The sequence below is a fragment of the Anastrepha obliqua genome, chromosome 1, assembly GCF_027943255.1.
Source record: "Anastrepha obliqua isolate idAnaObli1 chromosome 1, idAnaObli1_1.0, whole genome shotgun sequence".
Classification (NCBI taxonomy): Eukaryota; Metazoa; Arthropoda; class Insecta; order Diptera; family Tephritidae; genus Anastrepha; species Anastrepha obliqua.
Genome location: NC_072892.1, coordinates 94709713 through 94730904, shown reverse-complemented (window position 1 = coordinate 94730904; position 21192 = coordinate 94709713). Strand labels below are relative to the sequence as shown.

At 35.1% G+C, this 21192-nt stretch overlaps 2 protein-coding genes across 8 annotated transcripts; one reads left to right on the top strand and one right to left on the bottom strand.

The window, feature by feature from the left end:
- Positions 1 to 735: 735 nt before the first annotated feature.
- LOC129252924 (DEP domain-containing protein DDB_G0279099) lies at positions 736 to 17540 on the bottom strand. 7 transcript variants are annotated; one of them, XM_054891096.1, is made up of 7 exons: positions 17256 to 17474; positions 16885 to 17022; positions 16524 to 16738; positions 15481 to 16412; positions 14786 to 15373; positions 14463 to 14715; positions 736 to 3848 (listed from the first exon to the last, which is right to left on the bottom strand). In XM_054891096.1, the coding sequence occupies exons 3-7, from the start codon at positions 16693 to 16695 to the stop codon at positions 1807 to 1809; spliced, it is 3987 nt and encodes a 1328-aa protein (XP_054747071.1). In that variant the 5' UTR covers positions 16696 to 16738; positions 16885 to 17022; positions 17256 to 17474; the 3' UTR covers positions 736 to 1806. The 7 variants fall into 7 exon arrangements, with proteins under 7 accessions (XP_054747071.1, XP_054747070.1, XP_054747074.1 ...); XM_054891095.1 differs by having other exon boundaries at positions 17294 to 17474; XM_054891099.1 differs by lacking the exons at positions 16885 to 17022; positions 17256 to 17474 and adding an exon at positions 17520 to 17540.
- Positions 17541 to 19941: 2401 nt separating this feature from the next.
- LOC129253280 (protein FAM136A-like) lies at positions 19942 to 20813 on the top strand. Its single transcript, XM_054891583.1, has 3 exons — positions 19942 to 20217; positions 20279 to 20443; positions 20494 to 20813. Exons 1-3 carry the CDS (start codon positions 20131 to 20133, stop codon positions 20680 to 20682), a joined length of 441 nt encoding a protein of 146 aa, XP_054747558.1. The 5' UTR covers positions 19942 to 20130; the 3' UTR covers positions 20683 to 20813.
- Positions 20814 to 21192: the final 379 nt, after the last annotated feature.

The window sequence follows — 21192 nt, the reverse complement described above, 5'->3', positions numbered from 1 at the left end:
CTTCTTAGAAAGTATTGAGCTTACTATTTTTTTACTAATTATTAGTAAGAAGGACATCATAAAAACAAATGTGTGAAAAATCATACATACTTATTAAGTTTTCCGAATTTTCCGGCATGTGCACAATTATGCACATTAGGTCCCAAGTGTTGTCAACGAAGTAAAATAAAAATATTATTAGGCTTTAAACATTATGTGCATAATTCTGCATATGAGGTCCGAAGGGGCTATGGAAGTGGTATTTGGCTTAAAATAAAAAAATGCAACATAGCCATTGGAACGTCATAAGAAGTATTGAATTATTGTATTTCAAAAAGTATGATGAATTTATATACTGTTTTTGAAGACTGTTCGGTATAGTTTTTCTATGTTAACTAATCTGGTATTTTTTCTGATGAGAAAATGTTTAATTTAAAATAAACAGACGACTTGAATGCTTATGTAAAGGGCTGCCAATCCAAAATGTTTATGATATTACAACAACAATAACAATGCTTTGTAGAGATATATGGGAAAGGGAAGACGAAAATATCGCAATATAATCAAAAGGATTTTGAAGACCTTTAGCTGAAATATATAGTTTTAAAAGAAAATAACCGCTAAAAGGAGAACCATTGAAATAATTCTAGAAATTGTTATATAAAGAGTCTGTCAAAAGTAACGCCTAGATGTTAGTAGTAAAAAAATCCTAGACGGTACCTTTGCTTTGATGTCATCTTCGACATTTGTCAACGCGTTAAAACTACTGAAACTTGTTATGAAAATGGTCGACCGAGAAGTACATATTGCAAAAATTGTAATTTTTTCGTGGAAATAATCGTCCCAATAAGTCGACAATAAAAAAGGTTGCTGAAAAATATTCAAGAAACTGGTTCTGTCGAGCATAGAAAAAGAACTGGCAGAACAAACACAGGACGTTCTGTTGAGAATATTGCTGTTGTAGCGCAAAGTGGCGATGCTGAACAACCTTCAACATTCGACGTTCTCAACAATTAGGTATTCATGAATTGACTCTTTGGTGGATTTTACCCAAGGTGGACCCTATTTTTCACATATAATTGTTAAGAGCCGTATTTTGAATAAAAATAGTAAAACCTGAAATATTACATGTTTTAATTTAAAACAACATCCAGGCGCGATTTTTGTATGTAGCTGTAGTATATGATATATATAGCTACTAGTATCTATTACCATCTATCTTCACCGAGGTACCGAACTTTATACTAACAAAAAACTAAAATAAGAAATAAACAGAAAAATAAAATAATTAACATACACTTGGTCCAGAATTTTTAGGTAGAAAATAAGTAGTTTTGAAAATTAAATTGTGTATTAACCCTCATCCCTAAGCGATCCTGTTGCTCATATCACTAGCATTCCTACCATTAGTTTCTTTAAAGTATTTATATAGCAGAGTTAAATAAAAAAAAAACTTTTTAACTTAACTATGGAGGAAATTTGGACTTAATCGAATATTTCTCGAATGATTAATAAGATAACTCCTTCTGTGATATCTTTAGCCATTAATTTCACATTTTTAACAAGGATTGAACTTAGGGATATCTACTAATATAATTTATTTAACTTTTTTGTCACCTTCATATTTGGATATTTTCGTACTTTGCCTTACTACACACATCTATAAATTCCGCTCAAATTGGAGTATAGCTGCTTCTATGTTAAAATATCGTGAATGGAAGTGGTGGCAGCAGCTGTGACGGGACTAGCATTCGGTAAATGAGTTCGATAGGAATGTGCCAGCGTTGTACGACCACGATTGTGCGTCTGCTCGCAATTTAATAAACGTCATTTTTTGCCATTAAAGCTCGTTTTTGGCAATACATTAACAAAAGCAGAATGCACTGGTATCGCTGGCGCTACAAAACCTAGATCGGGTATTAGTGAAATGCTCGGCGCTACTCTGGCATTACCCACCTGTAGCGGTGAATATGAATTGGAATGTTGCATGTTGCTGATATGCGCATTGTTGCTGTTATTTATAGTGACATTTGGACGGGCTGTTACGGGTGCAGTAGAGAAGTCCTGCATTATATGTATTTGCTGTTGCAGTTGTAGCTGTTGTTGCTGTGACGTCAAGGGTGAACTGCGCGTTAGCATGGTCGCCTGTTGATGGTATAAGCCAAGCGGATTATTGTAAAAGTTCGCGTTTTGCCAAGCGGCGCTATTGAATTGAGGTGTCTGCACTGTGCGCATGTAAGAATTAATATGCGTTGGTGCTGGAGTGCTGGACACATAATCCGACCAGTCATCATCGTTACTGTTACTGTTGATGTTACTATTGCTGTTACAGATATTACTACTGGTGCTCAGACTCGTGTGTGGAGTTGGCTTTCGCTGTAGCGTTGGTGTTAGTGTGCGTTGGACGTTCGAGTTCTGTTGATGATGTGGCGACCGCATTGTCTTATTGCTGTTATTTGCGCTATTAATTTGAGCATCAACGATGCGTTTTGGCGTTATAGCTGGTTGATTGTTATTATTGCTGCCTTTCATATTAATGTTACAACTATTGTTGTTGTTGTTTAGTCGGCTTGCATTGCTTGACAGTTGAGGCGTCACCGGCACTGACACAAACTCAGACCAATAGTCATCGTTGAGTGTGGAGTCCTGCTCCTTCATCGCTATTGAAGCGCTTATGGAAATTGAGGCATTTTTCGCTTTATTTTCCACGTAGTTGTGCGTAGGCGATGTTTTTTGCGAAGAGGTCGCATCTTTGGTGGCCGTCATTTTAGGTTGCGGGAAAAGCTCCTCAATGCGCGCTAATTCATCGGCATTGATATTAGCCGAGGTATCTCCCCATTCAATGCTTGGTGGCGCTTTTGTTGCCGATGTATTATTTGCGCTTATGGGAATAGCTTGTGGCAACAGTATGGCCGGACTGAGTATCATATTGTCAATAATGGAGGGTGAGTTGGTACGACTCGGTGTATTGCTAGCTTCTTTTGCCTTGGCAATAGCTGCTGGGAGGACAGGGGGTAGACCAATGTTTGTTACTTTACTATGTGGTTCCACTCGGGACACGCACGCTGTTATGCTAACGGGAACTGATACTTGTGGTGGTGGTGGCACTGATTGAAACTCTGTAAACTCGGAGAATTCATCGTTGCCAACTTCGGCAGATGTCTTTTGTTGCTGCTGCTGCGCTTGTGTCTGTGCCATTAGCAATATCGGCTCACTTGGTAATGGCGCAGGCATTCCAATAGGCGATTCGGTGGCGTATTCATTCACCATTTCTAAGCTAAAGCCGGGATTGTACTCAACATCGCGATATTCCTTTTTCACTACCTTCTCATCGATTATTATACCCGCAGCAGCAATTTCATAATCAAAATCAATTGGCTCGCTACCGTTGGCAGTCGCTTTGCTAGTTTTTCCTGCTGTCGCTAATTCCGTCTTCGATGGTGTATAAATGTGTGTCTCCTTTAAAGGTCCAGCGTAGGTAGATGTCACCACCGTTCCGTCATCATCATCATCGTCATCAACGATGTTACCACCTAAACGTAATGCTGTCAAAGTTTTACTATTGTCATAGGGTTTGCTATTACTGCTAAGACTGGCGCAGCTACTGTTGCTGGTGGTGGTAATGCCTTGCTCCTGTATGGTAAACTGATACGTGGCCTTATCCAATGTTAACGGCGCAGGACAAATGTCTTTTGTTGGTGTCGCCGTCATTTCGGTATCATTGTTGCTTAGGGTTTCGGAAATGTTATCGCCGATGTTTGCAAAGGCTGTATGCGATTGACGCTGGTCATCGGGTGTATCAAGCCGTGCAAGAGGCGGCGGCGGGTGAATCGTTTCAGCCTCTCGCGTGTTTGCCTCCCCCTTGACCCCTGTAATGAAGCAATATTTATTAGTTTAATTGTTTACATTTATGATGGAAAAATCGATTTGACATTGGAAGCGTAAAAATGCAAAATATTTAAAAAGAAATAAATCTAGAATGTTATTCTCATAAATAATAAAAGTGGGATGGAGAGGTACTGGAGAAATAATTACCAAGTAAAAGTTTAGTGTATGTATGTGTGTACATATCAAACTTTCATATGCTTTCAATATATTTGGTGGTAGGGTTCTGATGTCGATGATTTAAATTTGTATTGTGAACCAATTCAGTACAAAGTGGACCAAATAGAACCAACCAATGTTAAACACGAATAACTTTTTTATTTTCTATTTGACATTAATAATTGAAAGCTTGGGAACTATTCCCGATATTTTGATTCAAGATCGATTTCTTCAGTCTTCACGATTAGAAATTTGGTCGGCCATTCATGATTAGAAAACCTAAAATTCTTTTTATGGGTTTTAATTAAAACTTGGAAATTATTCCCAATATTTTGATTCAAGAGCAATTCTCACAGTCTTCATAATGAGAAGTTTGATCGGTCCCTTTTAAGGAACGCAGCTCAGTGACCAACCGTCATGGAAGAGATGCTCATTGCATTATTAGCATGGCAGCTGTGCGGTAGAGTGTTAAAAATGCCCATCTATCTTAATTCGTCGTCGTTTCGGCCAATTGGGAATTTTCAGAACAATATAGCGGAGGCTATGATGTCGAATGATTGATATTACATACGATGTATATTTTTTGTCAAAGCTAAGTTCTAGACAACTCCGTAAAATTTAAAGCAGGGATACATAAAATTTGTAATGTTCAACTCCTCTCAATCGGCGACATTTTCCTTGTGCTTTCTGACACGCTAAAGGCTTAATCCGAATAGAATAAAATAAGTAGGAGGATGCGGAGGAGCTCGGCCATATATATATATATTATATGTAAATAAGGCGCCTTCGATCTGCCACTTCAAATATGCCAAAAATTTGCATGTGAAAGTAACAACAAAGTTATCGAGCAAGATTCGCTGGCGAGTATGGTTACACCGCATTAAACTGGTATAACTCACTATCTTACAAACAAATATAATTTTTGGCATTACTGCGCTGTTGTGCTTACTATATTTATACTAGTTGCTTCATCTATTCGCCATTTACTAACGCTTGGCGAAACGTTACGAAGAGGCCTATACTAATGGTGTATTACATGTCCCATACTTTGTCTGATGACATTCCCTATAAAAGGTTACGAGGCTTAAGCAGCTACATATTAAAGGTTTTGAACAGATATTTTTTGCCAGAAACTGAAGAAGACTTCCACTGGCTAGCGGAATACCGGTTAAAGAGGTTAATATTTATTCTCATACCCAAGCGCCAATTACTGATAGCTAACGTAATGTGAGGGGAGGTTTTTAACCGGATAAAATTCATTCGGAAACACTATATGACATCTTATTTGATTTTTTAGGGCTGTGTTGTCACAACTTATTATGCGCTAGGGTTCATAACTCTCAATTTAGGAGGAATTGAAAGAGGAAGAGCGAGATCGCATTTGTAAGCAGGAAACCCAGGTAGGTACGTGTAGCTGATTTTTATTTATACAAACAGCGAAATTGCCTCTGAGACCTGTAAAGTTCAAAATAATAACACAAAAATTAATTAAATATGCAGAAATAATTAAACAGCCCAACGTCCATATTTCTAATATTTTATTGTTCGCTATATTGGATTACGCTTCAAAACAGTCCTTTAACAATTTAGTGCTTAGTAAAGCCAGCGGTTAGTGTGTTCTAGCGTTTCGAAATGAATGAACTCAGTATCAAAGCATGCAACAGCAAAGCGGTGATTCCAGCGATTCCGCATTGACAAATGACAAAACGTTGATAAAATCATGGAAATCATCAAGACGGAACGGCATGTGACCACTTATTCCATTGCGCAGGAATTGAATATTAGTGGAAGCTGTTTGAAACCACTTTCATGACTTTAGAACCATAATAATAACTATTATATTTTAATTATTGTCCAAATAAAGCGAAAAAATCGTTGAGCACTTTTTACTTCATCTAATATTGCAACTTTCTGCATTAAAGTGGCAAAATAATTAGAAATTATTTAGTAAAGCTTACATTCGCGCACTACTTTGTGGTTGGTAACCCTACTGCTCTTTGCTGCTAGTTAATTATTGTAAAAGTTCGCGACCAGTACTTTTGTTGTCAGTATTTAAATACAAGGAGCTTCGATTTTTTTCAGACGATAGTTGTTTTCTTCGGGAATTGCAGACCCCAAAAATTTGCGTTGCGACAATGGTTGAAACGGTGGTATAGAAATTATACACCGGTTTCAGACCATCCAAAAAGTAAGTTTGTCAAAGTTTACTTACTTAATGGTCGGCTGTCTTTTGTCACATTATTTGAAATCTTCAGCTTCTATTCAGCATAAAATTAATATCTGTTTTTGATGGGATATTTGTTGCTTCATTTTTCGTTAAAAAGATTTTGTATTTTGCCTCAATAAGCCTTTTTCAGTTCGTCAGGCATTCGACGCCAACTTAATATTGCATACACCTGTGTTCACAATAATAGCAGCGCGTCATATTGCTAAGTTTTATTTAATTCTTTTTTTATTTTTTAGCGCTAGATATTGCAAAGCTTTGACTGATTATTTAAATTTTGTTTAATGTTTCTATATATTTTGACAACAAAAACCATATAACTTAAAGTTTTAAACTTTGTACAAAATTAAAAAAATAGAAACAACAAATTTTCGTTAAAATTTCCATTTTTAATCAGAATTTTTGGAAAATGTATGCAGCTTTATAGCTGATTGAATTTTGGTTAAGTAAAGTGCAAGTTTCGGGTAGCTCAAAACTTGACTATTTATCTTTGCTGGCAGTCTGGTTTATTGTCTACGAAAAAAAATCGAGCATTCGTTATGTAAAAGCAAATGCGTAACACCGTCCCATCCACCCAAAAAACCTTTGCAAAAGTTGGGAATTATTTGTCAGCTCTTCGTTTTACATAACATACCATTTTTCGAAATTTAATTTCGTGCGGCATTGGTGGAGTTAATAACTTAAATTATTTTATAAAAACCCAATTCTTTAGTGTTTAAGAATTGGTTATACGCGAGATACAAATAAAAATATTATAAAAAATATTTTGCCCCCTATGCCTCTGTTATTTGATATACGAGTATATAGTATGTATGTGTGTGACGACTTAGGTTTAAATACCGACTGCCACTTCTACCTACATATGTGTGTGATCTACCACCAAAGTGTTTAAACTCCAACATATTGGTTTATTAAAAACAAATAAAATAGAAAAATGTGTGTTAAGGCGAAACTCAAAGATGGCGAAAGCTCTACAAAATACATATGTACTGGTATGTATATATACTTGAAAGTGTGTAGGGTAAAGTAGGACATATGACGCACATTTTCTTCTAGGAATCTGAAAAGATCTGTCCTTAAATAAGTTCATGCAGTTTTGGGATCGTCAGTGACTTAAGCGTGTTAATGAAATTAATTTGTTTGAGCAAATTGTGTGTTTGATGATGATATACTTATGTATGTATGTATACTCAAAAGTGAACGAGTTTTACTAAATATTACAATATTATATTTTTCTAAATCTAAGTCATTTTATAAATATTTCAATTGTACTTGGTGCTTCTTGGGAAGTGTCTGGATAAGATGCCATAAAAATGAAAAGAGAAGCGGTAACAAGGATTGCGCCGAAACACATGTACATACATAACGGAAATAGTTTTCCATCGCTTAATGAAATATAGTTATATGTATGCTTTCAGTATGTAATACATCTACAACGAAAGTAACTATAAAACTGTGACAAAGAAATGGTCTACAACATCAAAATAACTTTCAACGACCGATTGAGAGGGACACGGTAAAGAACGCAGTCGTTGGTGAAGCCACAATGTTAAAATCAAATCTAACACAAGCGACGTTGATCCTTCAATGTGAAAATAGAGTAGTGTAGAAAAAAAAGTTGAACAAATCTACATGAGTGGGTTTCAAAAGTTACATTGAAGCTCAATAATCAAAAGTGGTGTTCAAAAACGAAATGGATACTAAGCAAGTGAGCTTCAAAAGGTATATGAAGATGGTTTAAATTTCACGTCTTAAACGAAGTTGTGCCAGAATGATCCCGATTTAGATAGCTTAATTCGAAACTGAAATTCATTGAAGCCCACCCCGGTTCTCTTCACTAAGAAAAAGAGTAAAGGTCACCCCACCTTGGGAGGCACCAAAAACGAGTTATCATAAAATGTGAAATATCTAGTGGTAAATCTGGACCCTGGACTACAAGGCGTTCTCTGCCTTGAAGGGGTTTCGCCAGATTTCTCTAGAGAGCCATGTTACGCAATGTATGCATTATACGGTGTTTTAAAAGTTACATAACGCTTGTGAAAAAGTTATTTGCCAGTTTTGTACTTGGTGAAGCCAGTTGTGTGTCACAGCCTTCTAAGATAAAGATAGAAAAGAGAAAGCTCGATACATTCATCAGTATTACTACAGGTAGGTAGGTTGGTAGGTAGGTAGAAGTGACAGTCGGTCTTTAATCTAATTCACTTAGGCCCTTGCCGATCTATAGTAATATCATAGTATTACCTGCTATTCCTCGTTAAACCACTTATATCTCTAAGGTTATCAGTATCATTCAAGAAGGATGAGTTGAAGTATCTAAACCTACTGACATGCCACGCAGAACAGTGATAGAGAAGATGCCTGACAGACTCTTCCTCCTCCTCATTCTCGCATACTCGTTAATGGAATTAGTGACAACCCCACCAGGAGATTTAATCGCTGCTTGCCTATCAGAATAAATATAGACTTCTATAAAGGTAGTCAGATTTTCGCCTAACCAGACATCCTCATTAATGGCTACAATCTCAGCCTAAAATACGCTACCGTGATTATGAATACGAGATATATCGCTTTGAGCCATCAGTAAAGAACAGTAAGCAATTTTTCCGGCCAATCCACTTACATAAAGCTGGAATTCTAGTACTAAATAACCTATTAAATTATGGTTTATTCAAACAATAGTCAGTAGGATTAGTTGGACCCAGACCGAGTATTATGGCCAAGTGCCATTAATTGCGACTAGCCGAGCAGCAGCATTACCTGCAAGGGGAGTAGCATAATCACTACAACTGAGGAGAAAAAAAGTTGTGTTCTTTATGGACGCAATGGACCGAATGCCATAGTAAAGCGGTAATTTGGCCAATCGTCAAAAATGTTGATAAAATCATGGAATTTGTCGAGTCGGATCGGCATATGAGCATTTATTCCATTACCGAGGAATTTGAGATTAGTCACAAAACTATTTGGAGGAATTTGCATAAAGATAACTCTAAATAAATAAGCAAAAAAAACGTAGACAACGACGAGACATAGAGTTTTATGTCCACAAATACAATGAAAGTACTAAAATCAGGAGAATTAGTCTATACGTGGATTAAATAACTTTCACAACTTCGTAATTGAAAAAATCTAGGCCCAAATCGATAAACTTTTGAAGAAGAAAAAATTATTTGGGAGCCGTCATATTCAAACTACCTTCACAAAATGATTTCATGTACTGAAAATATCAAAATTTGTTGCGAATTTAAATGTGTATAAGTTTGCACTAATTTTTTAGGTGGATTACATATATACATTCGCATTTTAAGATTTATAGTGATTTTTTTTTTAATTATCAATGATCAATCTAATCTCAAAGAATGTTTTTTTTTTTGTTTTGTTAAATATGATGAACTTAATGTTTGTTTAAGCATACTTCGCACAAATTTTAAACTGCCAGGAAATTAGCACAACTTAGGAAAACCAGTCTGTTGAATTTAGATTTTGGTGAAAGTTTTGTTACGTGACATTTCAAATGCACTTGTACCAATAGTCATAGTTTTACGGATTTGCATGAAAATCATATTATTATATTATATTAATTAATAAAGGAAATTGTAATTGTATTTTTTTAAGAAACACTGAGTTCTATATATGATTGCAGGCGAATTATAATCAGTTTTCTGAAGTTGTGCGAAGGCGTAAGAAGTTATGCGAATTTGTGCGAAGTATGCTTTATCAGCTCTTTAGACAATATCACAAATTATTTACTTTTGCAGACTTTTTTACAGTAAACAGTAGTAACTGTTATATATATAATGTATACATGTGTGTGTGTGTAACCTTTAGAAATACATTTTTGCAGAAATGCCAAGAATCAGTGACGTTTGTTCAATCAAATAACATATTAAAAATTTAGTAATGAATATTATTTGTTGGATTTTTTAGTTAATCGATCGAGTGTCTATAATAATAGTGCATCTTAGGCACAAATGTAGTTTTTTCTTTGGTCATACATATTTCGCTTTTTTGCTGAAAATAGTGCGTTGGAGAAAAGGTGCGGCACATCATCCTACTTTAGCCTACTATGTAAATAACCTTAAATATGCCACAACAACAATTGCTTGACTTACAACTACGATCCGGTAATCGATTCGTTTTCATGTCAAAGTTGGCACATCCCAGTGGATTATTTATTAAGACGTTATTATCGTTGCAAACGGCGTCGCCGCATATCAACGTAGGTGCAGAAATGCATGGTTTAAGAGTTGACATTGCAAACCGATCAGTTGAATTTGAATTTATGGAATTGTTTTTGTTGTTCATCATGACAGGTGTGTGGTTTTGGGTAATAGCCGAAAAGTGGTTAGTAAATTTTTTTAAGTACATTAACGGTTCAATTGTAGTGGTGACATTTCCGGCAGGACGTTGTGAGACAATCGAGTGAATTGCGTCAATAATGTTTGGAGAGTGAGAAGCGTGTCGTCCAACAGTTGCATGTATTTTATTACAGTTAGTCGGTGCATTGGTTTGACCAATTTGATAGGTGCAAGTATTTATCAAAGTGTTAGTGTCATATTGTGTAGCATTTGGACAGGAAATAGGCGTAGAATTAGCGGTTGCAATTAAATTATTACAGATTAATAATGATGATGATGATGATGGCGGTGAAGATGATAATTGTTTACATGGTACGAATGCGGGCGTTGTTATTGTTGTTGTGGTTGTTTGAGTATTAAATGGAATTAAATTAAGGCGTTGCATTTGATTAGTTAATTTGTAATTGGCGGTTGTTGATGTTGTTGTTGTTGGGGTAGTAGTTGACGTTATTTGTTCCAACGTTGCACATGCAGAGAAGGAGGAATCAACAGTTAAGTTATCAAGCTTAGTAGCCATCACCATAACTTGGTCTAGATCCAATAGTAAAGTGTGAACATGTGATGCTAGTCATTTTTGTAATTCATCATCATTGATTTGATTGTTTTATTTAGAATTGAGTGGTTGGTTGGTGTTACATACATACATATATGTTGTTAGACAGATACGCAAGTGTTTGTTATTGTTAAATCCCAAACCGAAGATTGTAGAATAATCAAATTAAGTACTTGTTAAAATGTAAAAGTTTATTTTCACAATTGAAAATATATTTACAATAATAAAACTATTTAAAAAACAACAATAGGGGAAATGCATTCAAATGTTAAATAAATCTCGAACAAGCAAACGTAAGTTAATATGCAGTACAAGGCCTATGTACATATGTCGAAATTAGCGTATATGTATACCTAAATTAAATTGGTTCACATACAGTAAAAGCTATATAATTAGAAAAAAAACGCTGTAAGAAATTTTAAGCAAGAAAAAAGCATTTTAAAGAAAGACATTTTTTCTGTGCTCCGTCAGCAATTTATTACTAATTAGAAAAGCAGACAAAATCGATTTTCTAAGAAAATATATACACCAATTATCTCAGTACAATTATGACGACGCTTATTATTTTGGTGTATCGCAACTATTCTTGGCCTTACGAAAATTCCCGTACCTTTTTTTATATTTTATATTTTAAATGTAGCAACTAATTTAAATACATTTTTTGGAAACGTAGAGTTTATACGTGCATTTAAGAAAAAAAGGCTAAAGTATAGAGCCAGCAACACATGCTTCAATAATTGTAAAGCATTCTAGTTTTAATACTATTCCAATTAGGTCCGAAAAAAGGTACCGGATAGATTAAGTTAGTTTACGTGAATGTGTGAATCTTTACATGTGCCAGTATCGCGTAAATCTCATGAGGCGGACCAATGTTTCGTTGTTGTTGTTGTTGTAGCAGTTCACTCGGCACGTAGTTCACGTGCTGTTTCGACAGGTTGGGTGATGAGTGGGTTTAAGAGGGCATGTGAATAGGTGGTTAGTATCGTGCGGTGTAACTTCACATGCCGGGCATATATTGAGAGCGTCGGGGTCGATTCCGGATGGGTAGGAATATTTAACCACTACAAGATCCGAATCGTAACTGAGCCAATTGGTGGCCGCCGTAGCCGAACGGGTTGGTGCGTGACTACCATTCGGAAATGCACAGGTTCGAATCTCTGTGGTTGAAATACCAAATGATAGAAAAAGATTTTTCTAATAATGGTTGCCCCTCGGCAGGCAATGGCAATCCTTCGGATGTATAATATTTCTGCTATGAAAAAGCTCCTCATAAAAAAAAGCATTGGCCGTTTGGAATCGGCATAAAACTGTAGATCCCTCGATTTGAGGAAAAACATCAAGACGTACAGGAGGAACTCAGGTACGAGTCTCCCGATGAATGTCGTTTAATATTTGTCTTTATAGTCCAGCAGTTGCTGTTGTGTTTGATACTTGATCTCGTTATTGGTTTCTGACGACGGCATCCACGAGAGATTGTGAAAGTGCTAATTTTCTTTCAGTGAATTTTGGATAAGAACGGCAGACGGTCCATTGGGTTTGAAAATTATGTTTATTCTCGTCTGTAAGCTCAAATATGCTCATTGTAGTGAATCTATTATGTATCTTGCGCTTAACGTACTTTGCGATCAACAAACACTTAGATTCCATTCAACCACGACAGTCGGATTTACGTAACCGGAACGACCCGGACTTATATCCGGCCAAGGACTGTCACTTCAGCAGCATTCCCCGTAGATGTATGCGGAATATTTATGCTGCTACAACAACAACATTCCATTCTAAAGATTGAATATTCAATTCAAATTTCTCGGACGATAAGATACTATAGAATCAGTATTTGCGAATGGGTAGAATGAAGTTACATGTGTACTTCTGAAACGAAAAAGCATTTTATGGGGAAAAGCGAGCGCCATAAAGAAGTAGGTCCCTCCATTTGCAAGAAAACGAATTGTATCCAATTGGGTCCCAACATCTTTCAAGGATGCCTACGGCAGTCTAATATAAGTATTATGAAAATATTTGTATATGAATATTAATATCTTCTAAATGCTGCGAAAGGCGTTTATTTAATTGGTGCTTCTATTTTGAGCATATTTTTTACCACCCCAGGCTGTTTTAAGTAAATTAACACAGGTGGTTAACATTAAGGTAATGGTGGTTCATTAGTAGGGGCCAGAATGATTGTTGAAAAATGCAGGTGCATTGATTTGATAATCAATTAAAATAAAAACTATATCACAACAAAATTTGTATTAACTAATTATTTATATATTGAATAGTTAAAGAGTACTGAAAATCCAAAATTTTAGTTCGGCATTGCTACCCTGGGCCCCATAACAACGCTGAACAAACAGATATACTAACAATTTTAAAACTAATAATGTAAAATTTTCCATTTTCAATCCTATATGCACATGTATATATATATACTCGTATATATGTACAAATAAAAATTCATTCTCAAAAATGTAAGAACATAAATTTTTCCCCTTTTTATCACAATTCATAAATGAGTTTAATTACAATTTATAATAGTCACTTTGTGGACAACAACTTCAGTTTTCACTACATTAGTTAGAAAACTAGATCCTCTATTAAATTTAAAAGGGCCGATAGCCTTTGTTAGTAGTTGCCGTAATTGTGTAACCTAATCATTTATAATTATATTTCATGTGAATAAATAAATAAACACTTTCGAACTCACATTTATATTTGGCAAAATTTTAATTGAAACTTTAAAAGTTTATTGCTAAGCTTATTAAACACTTCACGAAAATGTTTATTTAAAAGTCATAGTTAAATTTGTTTCAAATTTATGTAAATAAAAATTAATACAAGCAAAAGTTAAAAATTACTGTTCTAGCATAAAAGCTTTTGAAATTTGTTTAAACATTTTAAACTTACACACGTTATTTTCTCACGTTTTTGCTTTATTTTTCTATCACAGTTGCATAGTTAAAAACGAAGTAATTTCCATGCAGTTTGCAAATATAAGTAGAAGTTATATGTATAAAAAGCAATTAAAAAGCGTTATAAGTAAAAAAAATAAAAACATATGTTCTTTGGCAATACTTTGCAAGTTTTTGCAAACATACAAAAAAAAAAAAGAAAAAAAAAAACACCAACTATATGTAATTTAAAGCAAATTCCGTTTGAGGAAATCATAATAAAAAATTATTATAAAGCTCATTCCGTTCAATGGCTTGCATAGAAAGCGTCTCATATAGATTTTTCGTGATAGCGTTAGAAGTTTTAGTGTATTGGTTTGAGTTAACAACAAATAGTCAGTTTATGTAATTAAGCTTACCGTCCAGCGGATTCACTAATCCGGCGCTTTGCCAGTCAAACTCAACTTCAGGTACATCCGTTTTCATAGCATAGCTACCAATGTCCACATCAACCGCGCTGCCACTGCTGCTATTGTTGTAGTGCGATGATTCTGCATCTGCGAATGATGTTGTTGTTGTGTTGGCCGTTTGTGGTTTCATTGGCTTTAGAGGATTAAAACTAAGATTGGCAGCAAAGCGTGGCATTGATGGATTCCAATTTTCGCCAAACAACTACAAAACATAAATTATAGTAATTAGCAAATTATTCCTATGCAAAGATTATCCATATATATATATTTACAATGTTCCTCGAATCAATGCCTATTGAACGAATAAGCGCATGTCGCATTTCTGATTGTGGCCACTGGAATTCTAAGGCTTTGGCAGCTTCTACCGATTCAAAAGGAAGTGTAGTGTTTGGCGATTGAAAACCGGGCAACTTTTCTGGTACTTTTGCTTCGGGTCCTGATTGGAAATCATCCGAAACTCTATCATCATTGGATGGAAACATAATTTTTAGCACTGAACTCAGCCGCTCATTTATATTGCCACTGGACACAGTTGGCGGATAAGCATTTGGGGTTAGTTCATTTGAGGGTGTGTCTAATGTAGCCTTCTCGAAATCACCAAAATCGTCATCGTCATCGTCATCATTTTCAACCTCCTTTTTTTGAAACGTGGTTTCTGTATTTGACGATGCAACACTATCTTCCTTCAAGTCCACATTCTTTTTGATGCTATCATTGATTGTTGTTACTGAATCTAATGAATTTTGTGCTGATACGAATGGTGTTAGAGTCGGAACTGGTGTCGGCGCCACACAAAAGTCTTGAAAATCATCAAAATCATCATTATCATTATTAGCTAGTGTGCCATTATCCGTAGGGGGCTGAGAAAAAGTAATAAAGAATTAATTTCTATTCAATTCAATGCTTTAAGCAATACGAAAATAATAAGCCTGAGGGCATAAAAAACACATTTCCCCAGATTATTTACCTCGTCTACCGCTTCTACATTTTCATTACTATCAACAGTGGGCACCGCTATAACATCAGATGCCACTAATGGCAAAGAAACTGGTTTTATATAATCAGCTACTGATTCGAAGTCAGCAAAATCACCAAAATCATCATTATGTTCCTCGGTACAATTATCCTTTGTCGGCATCTCCAGATCATTGATGACATTATTATTATGATTTGAGAAATTATTCATATTTATATCTTCCGCAAGTGCTGATAATTTTTCTTCTTTTGGTAAAGACGGTACATCAACAACATGAATTGAAAAAAAATCAGCGGAAACCATGTCATCGGCGCTTGTTAAGGGCGATGTTGGCGATATGGAGGATTTCTTTGGTGAACAATGACACTCCTCATCACTGCTGTCGTCTGCTAGATCTTCTATCGACACTATGTCAGTTCCGGGTTGTGATTGTGAAATATCCGGTTTAATTTTTGGCTTTATTTTAATATCTTGTTCTTTAGCCAAAATCGAAGTATTTTCTTTTCGACTTTCTCGTTCAGTTTTAAGAGCAATGGGGTTTGCTGATGTTGGCAGGCTTTCTGTATGTGCAGTGTTGATTTTGGCATCATTAGAATCAAAATTAACTTGTTTATTGTCATTTACAACTTTTTGCGTGGGTGGTGCAACTACACCAAGTGTGGCATCAATTTCGTCTAGTTCGTTTATAGCGTCTGGGGTTTGTGATCGATAACATTCTGCAGATAGTTTTCTTGTAACATCGTAGTTAATCGCTTCGTTTAATTGAACCTTCGTTTCTGTTTCCTTCTGTGCAGCGCAACTTTTTAATTCAGGCTGTAGCGGAGTAGTTCCACAATCTTCCAAAACTGGTGGTACATCTGTGAAACCACTTGTAGACGATGAACTTAGTTCGAACTGCAGCGGTGTGTGCGGTAATGAAGATGCTATTTAAATATTTAAAAAAAATATTAATAAAATATGAAAGGTAAGGCATAAAATACTATAAATTTTAAATTTAAAAACAACTTTTCCATTTCAAGCACAAGTTTTCTCACCATCGGCATTTGTCGCATCTTCATTTATGTCACTTGCTAAAGCGAAATCCCCATACTCATCATCTTCAAGTGTTAATGTAGATGGTAGTCCGGAATCGTTATCATCTTCGCCAAAATCAATTGGAGGCGGAGTGTTGCATAGTAGCGGTGGTATTGGGGGAACACCCGCCATTTCTATCAAAGTTTCTTGTTTAGGTGTGATAATACAATTTTGCCTACAATGATTAGAATGTCGTTTTTGTGATTAGTGCCATAATTCATAACTTGAAATAAATGAAAAATTCTCTAATGTGGCTGAGCTGCAATTCGGGTTTTATGAATGCTGAATGCGTCATCAAAATCACAACCATATTACGCTCACCTTATCGAGTTTTGGCCACGTTAGGGAAGGGGTGCAGATGATTTCTTATATATACACAATGGTTTTTTTTGCACCAAGCCCAACCAAACTGCGTTTTTCCAGCGCACAGCGAGGTCAAAGTATTGGCACCTAATTTAGCTATATTAACCAAGTTAATAGGGTCGTATAAATGCTGCGAAAGCAGCTATAATATAAAAATTGGCAATTGTAAGCTATTTTGTATATCTGATTGCCAGGAGCTTATAAATCGGAGTACTATAGCAGAACATATGCCTGCTACAATTTATGTACGACCGATTTATTTAATGCAAGAATTTATACTCAAATTTCGTTTATTTAGATTACAGCACTTATATTCTTGTATTTTCCACCTTCGCGAATGGCACCAGCTGGAAAGTTTTTTGTGTACCTATCAAACAATCTAGAGGCAATCGATGAACTTCTTCTCAGTCCAGTCCGACATATGTGCAGTAGTTGGTTAAATTTTTATTACTTCGCAAATTTTTGTTTACAAATTACAGCTTAAAAGTTATTATCACTTTATGTTTAATCATTGTTAGCAAATTTCCAAAAGTTCATGACGTTTTCCCCATTCGTACAATTTTCCAAATAAGCAAAGAAATTGTCATACTTACACCTGAAATAAATGGTGGTCGTTGCCAGACTTTCTGTTTTCCATATACTTTAATTAGATATGTTGCATAACTTGTCAGATTTCTATGATTAAGGCTGAGTCCGAGTTCATCTGTTATCATCCGTCTCAAAAATAATGTAGATTGTTCCTAATCAGTGCGCCACCAATACTTTACAGCGATTTAAAGGTTTTCCCAATTTAGGTCACAGTTTAGACAAACTTGAAGTCGGTTCTACGTTCCCGGAACGACACGTATTTACAATATATCCGGCCAAGGATTGCCACTCCAGCAATGCCCCCGTATATGTATGGGAAATGTTTTTGCTGCTACAACAACAAATAATTCGCAACAACGAATTCGCACTCGTAGGAACCATGTCACATCAATAAGGTAGCAACAGTAGAGCAAAATAGACAGTGTGGTGCAGTTTTTGTCGCTTGAATTCTCTAGACAACAACAAAGGAAAAGGTAAACAAAGTATTTCAGTTAGAGAATATATACAATTAAGAAATAGTCAAATCAGCTGTTCCATTGTTTCTACTTCATTGATATGCCTTGGCTAAGAATTAGTTAAATCAGCTGTTCCATTGTTTCAACTTCATTGATAGGCCTTGGTTAGAGAGAGTAACTTTGATGTATAGAGTGTACATCGAGAAGTAAAGAAACTTACCTAATGAAGAAAATCTCTCAATATGCCTGCGTGCTAACATTTTTTTATAGAATCTTTCTGGCAGCCTTGGGTTATAGCAGGTTCGCTATAAAAACAGAGAACGTAAATTTATATGCATCTACGTTCTCTGATAAAAATTTCACAGTAAATTGTCTCACTTCACCGAAGCAATTTGCATCCTAATTTTAAAAAGGAATGCTATCAAGTTAAAGTGCATTCACATATGCAGTAATAAGCAATAAATCCACAAATTAATCTACCCGTTCCCATATGGCAGATTACCTTCAAAATTGACAATCAGCTGTCAATACTGTTTTAAAAGGTTTTTCTTCATAGAAATTGCTTTGGTGCAATATATTGGTTTGTTTAATTATTATTGAATTGCGCAATTGGCTGCTAGTAATGACAGTTGGATGAAATCCGTAAACGACGTCTACTGAGGTTGCAAAAAATCATGGCAGTAATATACATGCGAAATTCGATATTAAATTTTATAATAAGCAATAACAGGCCAAAGCGTCTATGGACACATGGTTTTTCTGTAATGAAAGGGCATAATTAATAATATCTAATACAAATTTTCTAAGAATTATATTTACAAACCTCTTCTCTTTTGCCGGTGGCCATTTTATTTAGTTGCTACTACTGAAAATAATTATCGATAACACAGGGTTGTATTTAAAAAAGTATGGTTATAATCTAGGATTATTTTATAATCTCAGATTGCCGGGGAGAAATTTTGTATGGGTAATCTCTCTTTTTAATTACGGATTGGGAGCTAAGCACGAAAAAGTACCTAGCTAATCTACTTATATGTGAACGTATTATAAGGAAGTTATATATCAGCAACATTTTAGTAAAACTTAATTTGGGCTGGCTGTTAATTTTTGAAATCAAACAATCATAGACAAGGAAAATTATAGCTTGTAAAAGCAGACGGATGAATAGCAGAACATCGGCTCTACGATATCGGAATGACTCGGGCTTTTATTCGGCTAAGGACTTCTCACTCCAGTACCTTCCCAGTACCATTTCTTTGTTGAATCGATGACACGAATTTCTAAGGAAAAAATAAAAATATGAAGCAGAAGACAAAAATTAAGCGTTTAATTAAATACTTAAATACTACTTAAATATACCACTTAAAATAAGTGTCGGCGAATCGACGAAGATGGGTCTAAGCTTTTAAAAATAAGAAGTACTATCTAGCGCTAAACCTGTTATATACAAACGTTATGTGAACCGAATTATTATGCCTTTATGTACCAGTGTGTGAGTATAAAAATATATTTTCAAAAACGTAATTTTTATCAGAGGCCTTAAATAAAAATTGTACGTTCGCTTGAGAGAAACGGTATAATTGAATGCATTCTGCTATAAATTGTTTAAGAATCGGTGCTCAATAATGTGAGACACCCTGTAAGTTCTCCATCGGTGGTTAATTTGACAATCAATTTGTGAGCTGCTCTTTCCTTCTAACGGTATAACAGAAAACTGCCGACTAATCTCTCGGAAGCGGAAATTGCCAAATATACTGATCAGTTTGAACGATGCGCTTCAGTGCGTGGACAAGTATTTTGGTCTTATTCCTATCATGATGAAAACAATTAAATCTGTTTTGGCGAAAAGTGTAGAGATATTTTAATCATACACATGAATGCAGTGGATAGAAAAATAAATGTATTGACTCGTAAGTTATTTATTAGAACTTTTAAAAGTTTTTGCATAAATTAGATCGTACATCAGCAACAACTGTTTTGTTTGTTAAAAAGAATTGGGAGGAGTAATAAAAATAAACATTTAAAATTTTATATACATTAATATTTTAGGGATTTTTTTAAGTTACGCTCTAAAATTTAGATGCAGCTTTTTGTCTGCTTACGCCAGATAAAGAAGTGTTTAGGAGTTTCAATTAGCCTGAAGTTCAGCACTTACGTGTAAATGATAGAGCAACAACGTAAACGCGTAGAACGCGCCATTTCTGACATGATCAATGAAATGTATTCAAGTCATTTACGTAAAATGCAGGTTAGTACGCAGTGCACAGCTTTTGCTAATATTTATTGCTCAAGTAAATTTATTAACCTAGTCCGAAATGCATATGTGTGCATCTAAATGTTGCGATGATCAACGTGGGACTTTAGACTCCGTGCAGTCTTGCATTGAGGGATGTGCAGTTCCACTTACTAAAGAACAAAATTACTTGCAACATGAATTGGGCCAATTTCAAACGCGTTTGCAGAATTGTGTGATGGTAAGCCCTAAAATATATAAGTTTTATTTCTTTTAATTTTTCATATTTAGAAATGCAGCGAAGATGCCCGACAGAGGTTGTCACCGAGTCCCGGGACTGTGGAACTATCAAAATATCAGCGCCAATTTGAAAATTGCACTGTGTCTTGCGTTGACAGACATATTGGACTTATACCAACTATGATGAAGACCATTAATGCTGTTTTGGAGAAAGGTCCTAATGCTATGCCTCAGGCGTAAAATATCGTAATACTTTGGGTCGATGTTTATAAATTGTGCGGATAATAAAACATAATAATGCGCAATCGATTTCGTTTAAACTATTAAATGAGAATTGAGAAAGATGGAAATTATAACTGAAAATGTTGTACTAAATTGGCATTGATTCAAGAATAAACACCAATTTACATCTGTATATATATATATATATACATATATATTAGGGCGGGTCGATTTAAAAATCGCGCATTGCTCTGTGAAAACCGTATTCTAGGGATCAAAATAGGAACCTTTGCCGAAGGAACCATACCTCTAAAACGAATTCTGATGTCCCCAAATTTAAAAATATCACAATTTTTGGCCTTTACATGAAAAAATCAGCTAAATGGCTATGTTTTTTCTTTATTTTTATTTATTTATAATAATATTTATTATTTATTTATAATAATATCTATTTTTTCTCTTAAGAAATTTATTTAGTCAGAACATAGGTATGTAAATGAAAAAATTAATTTAAGTGAGTTATAGAAA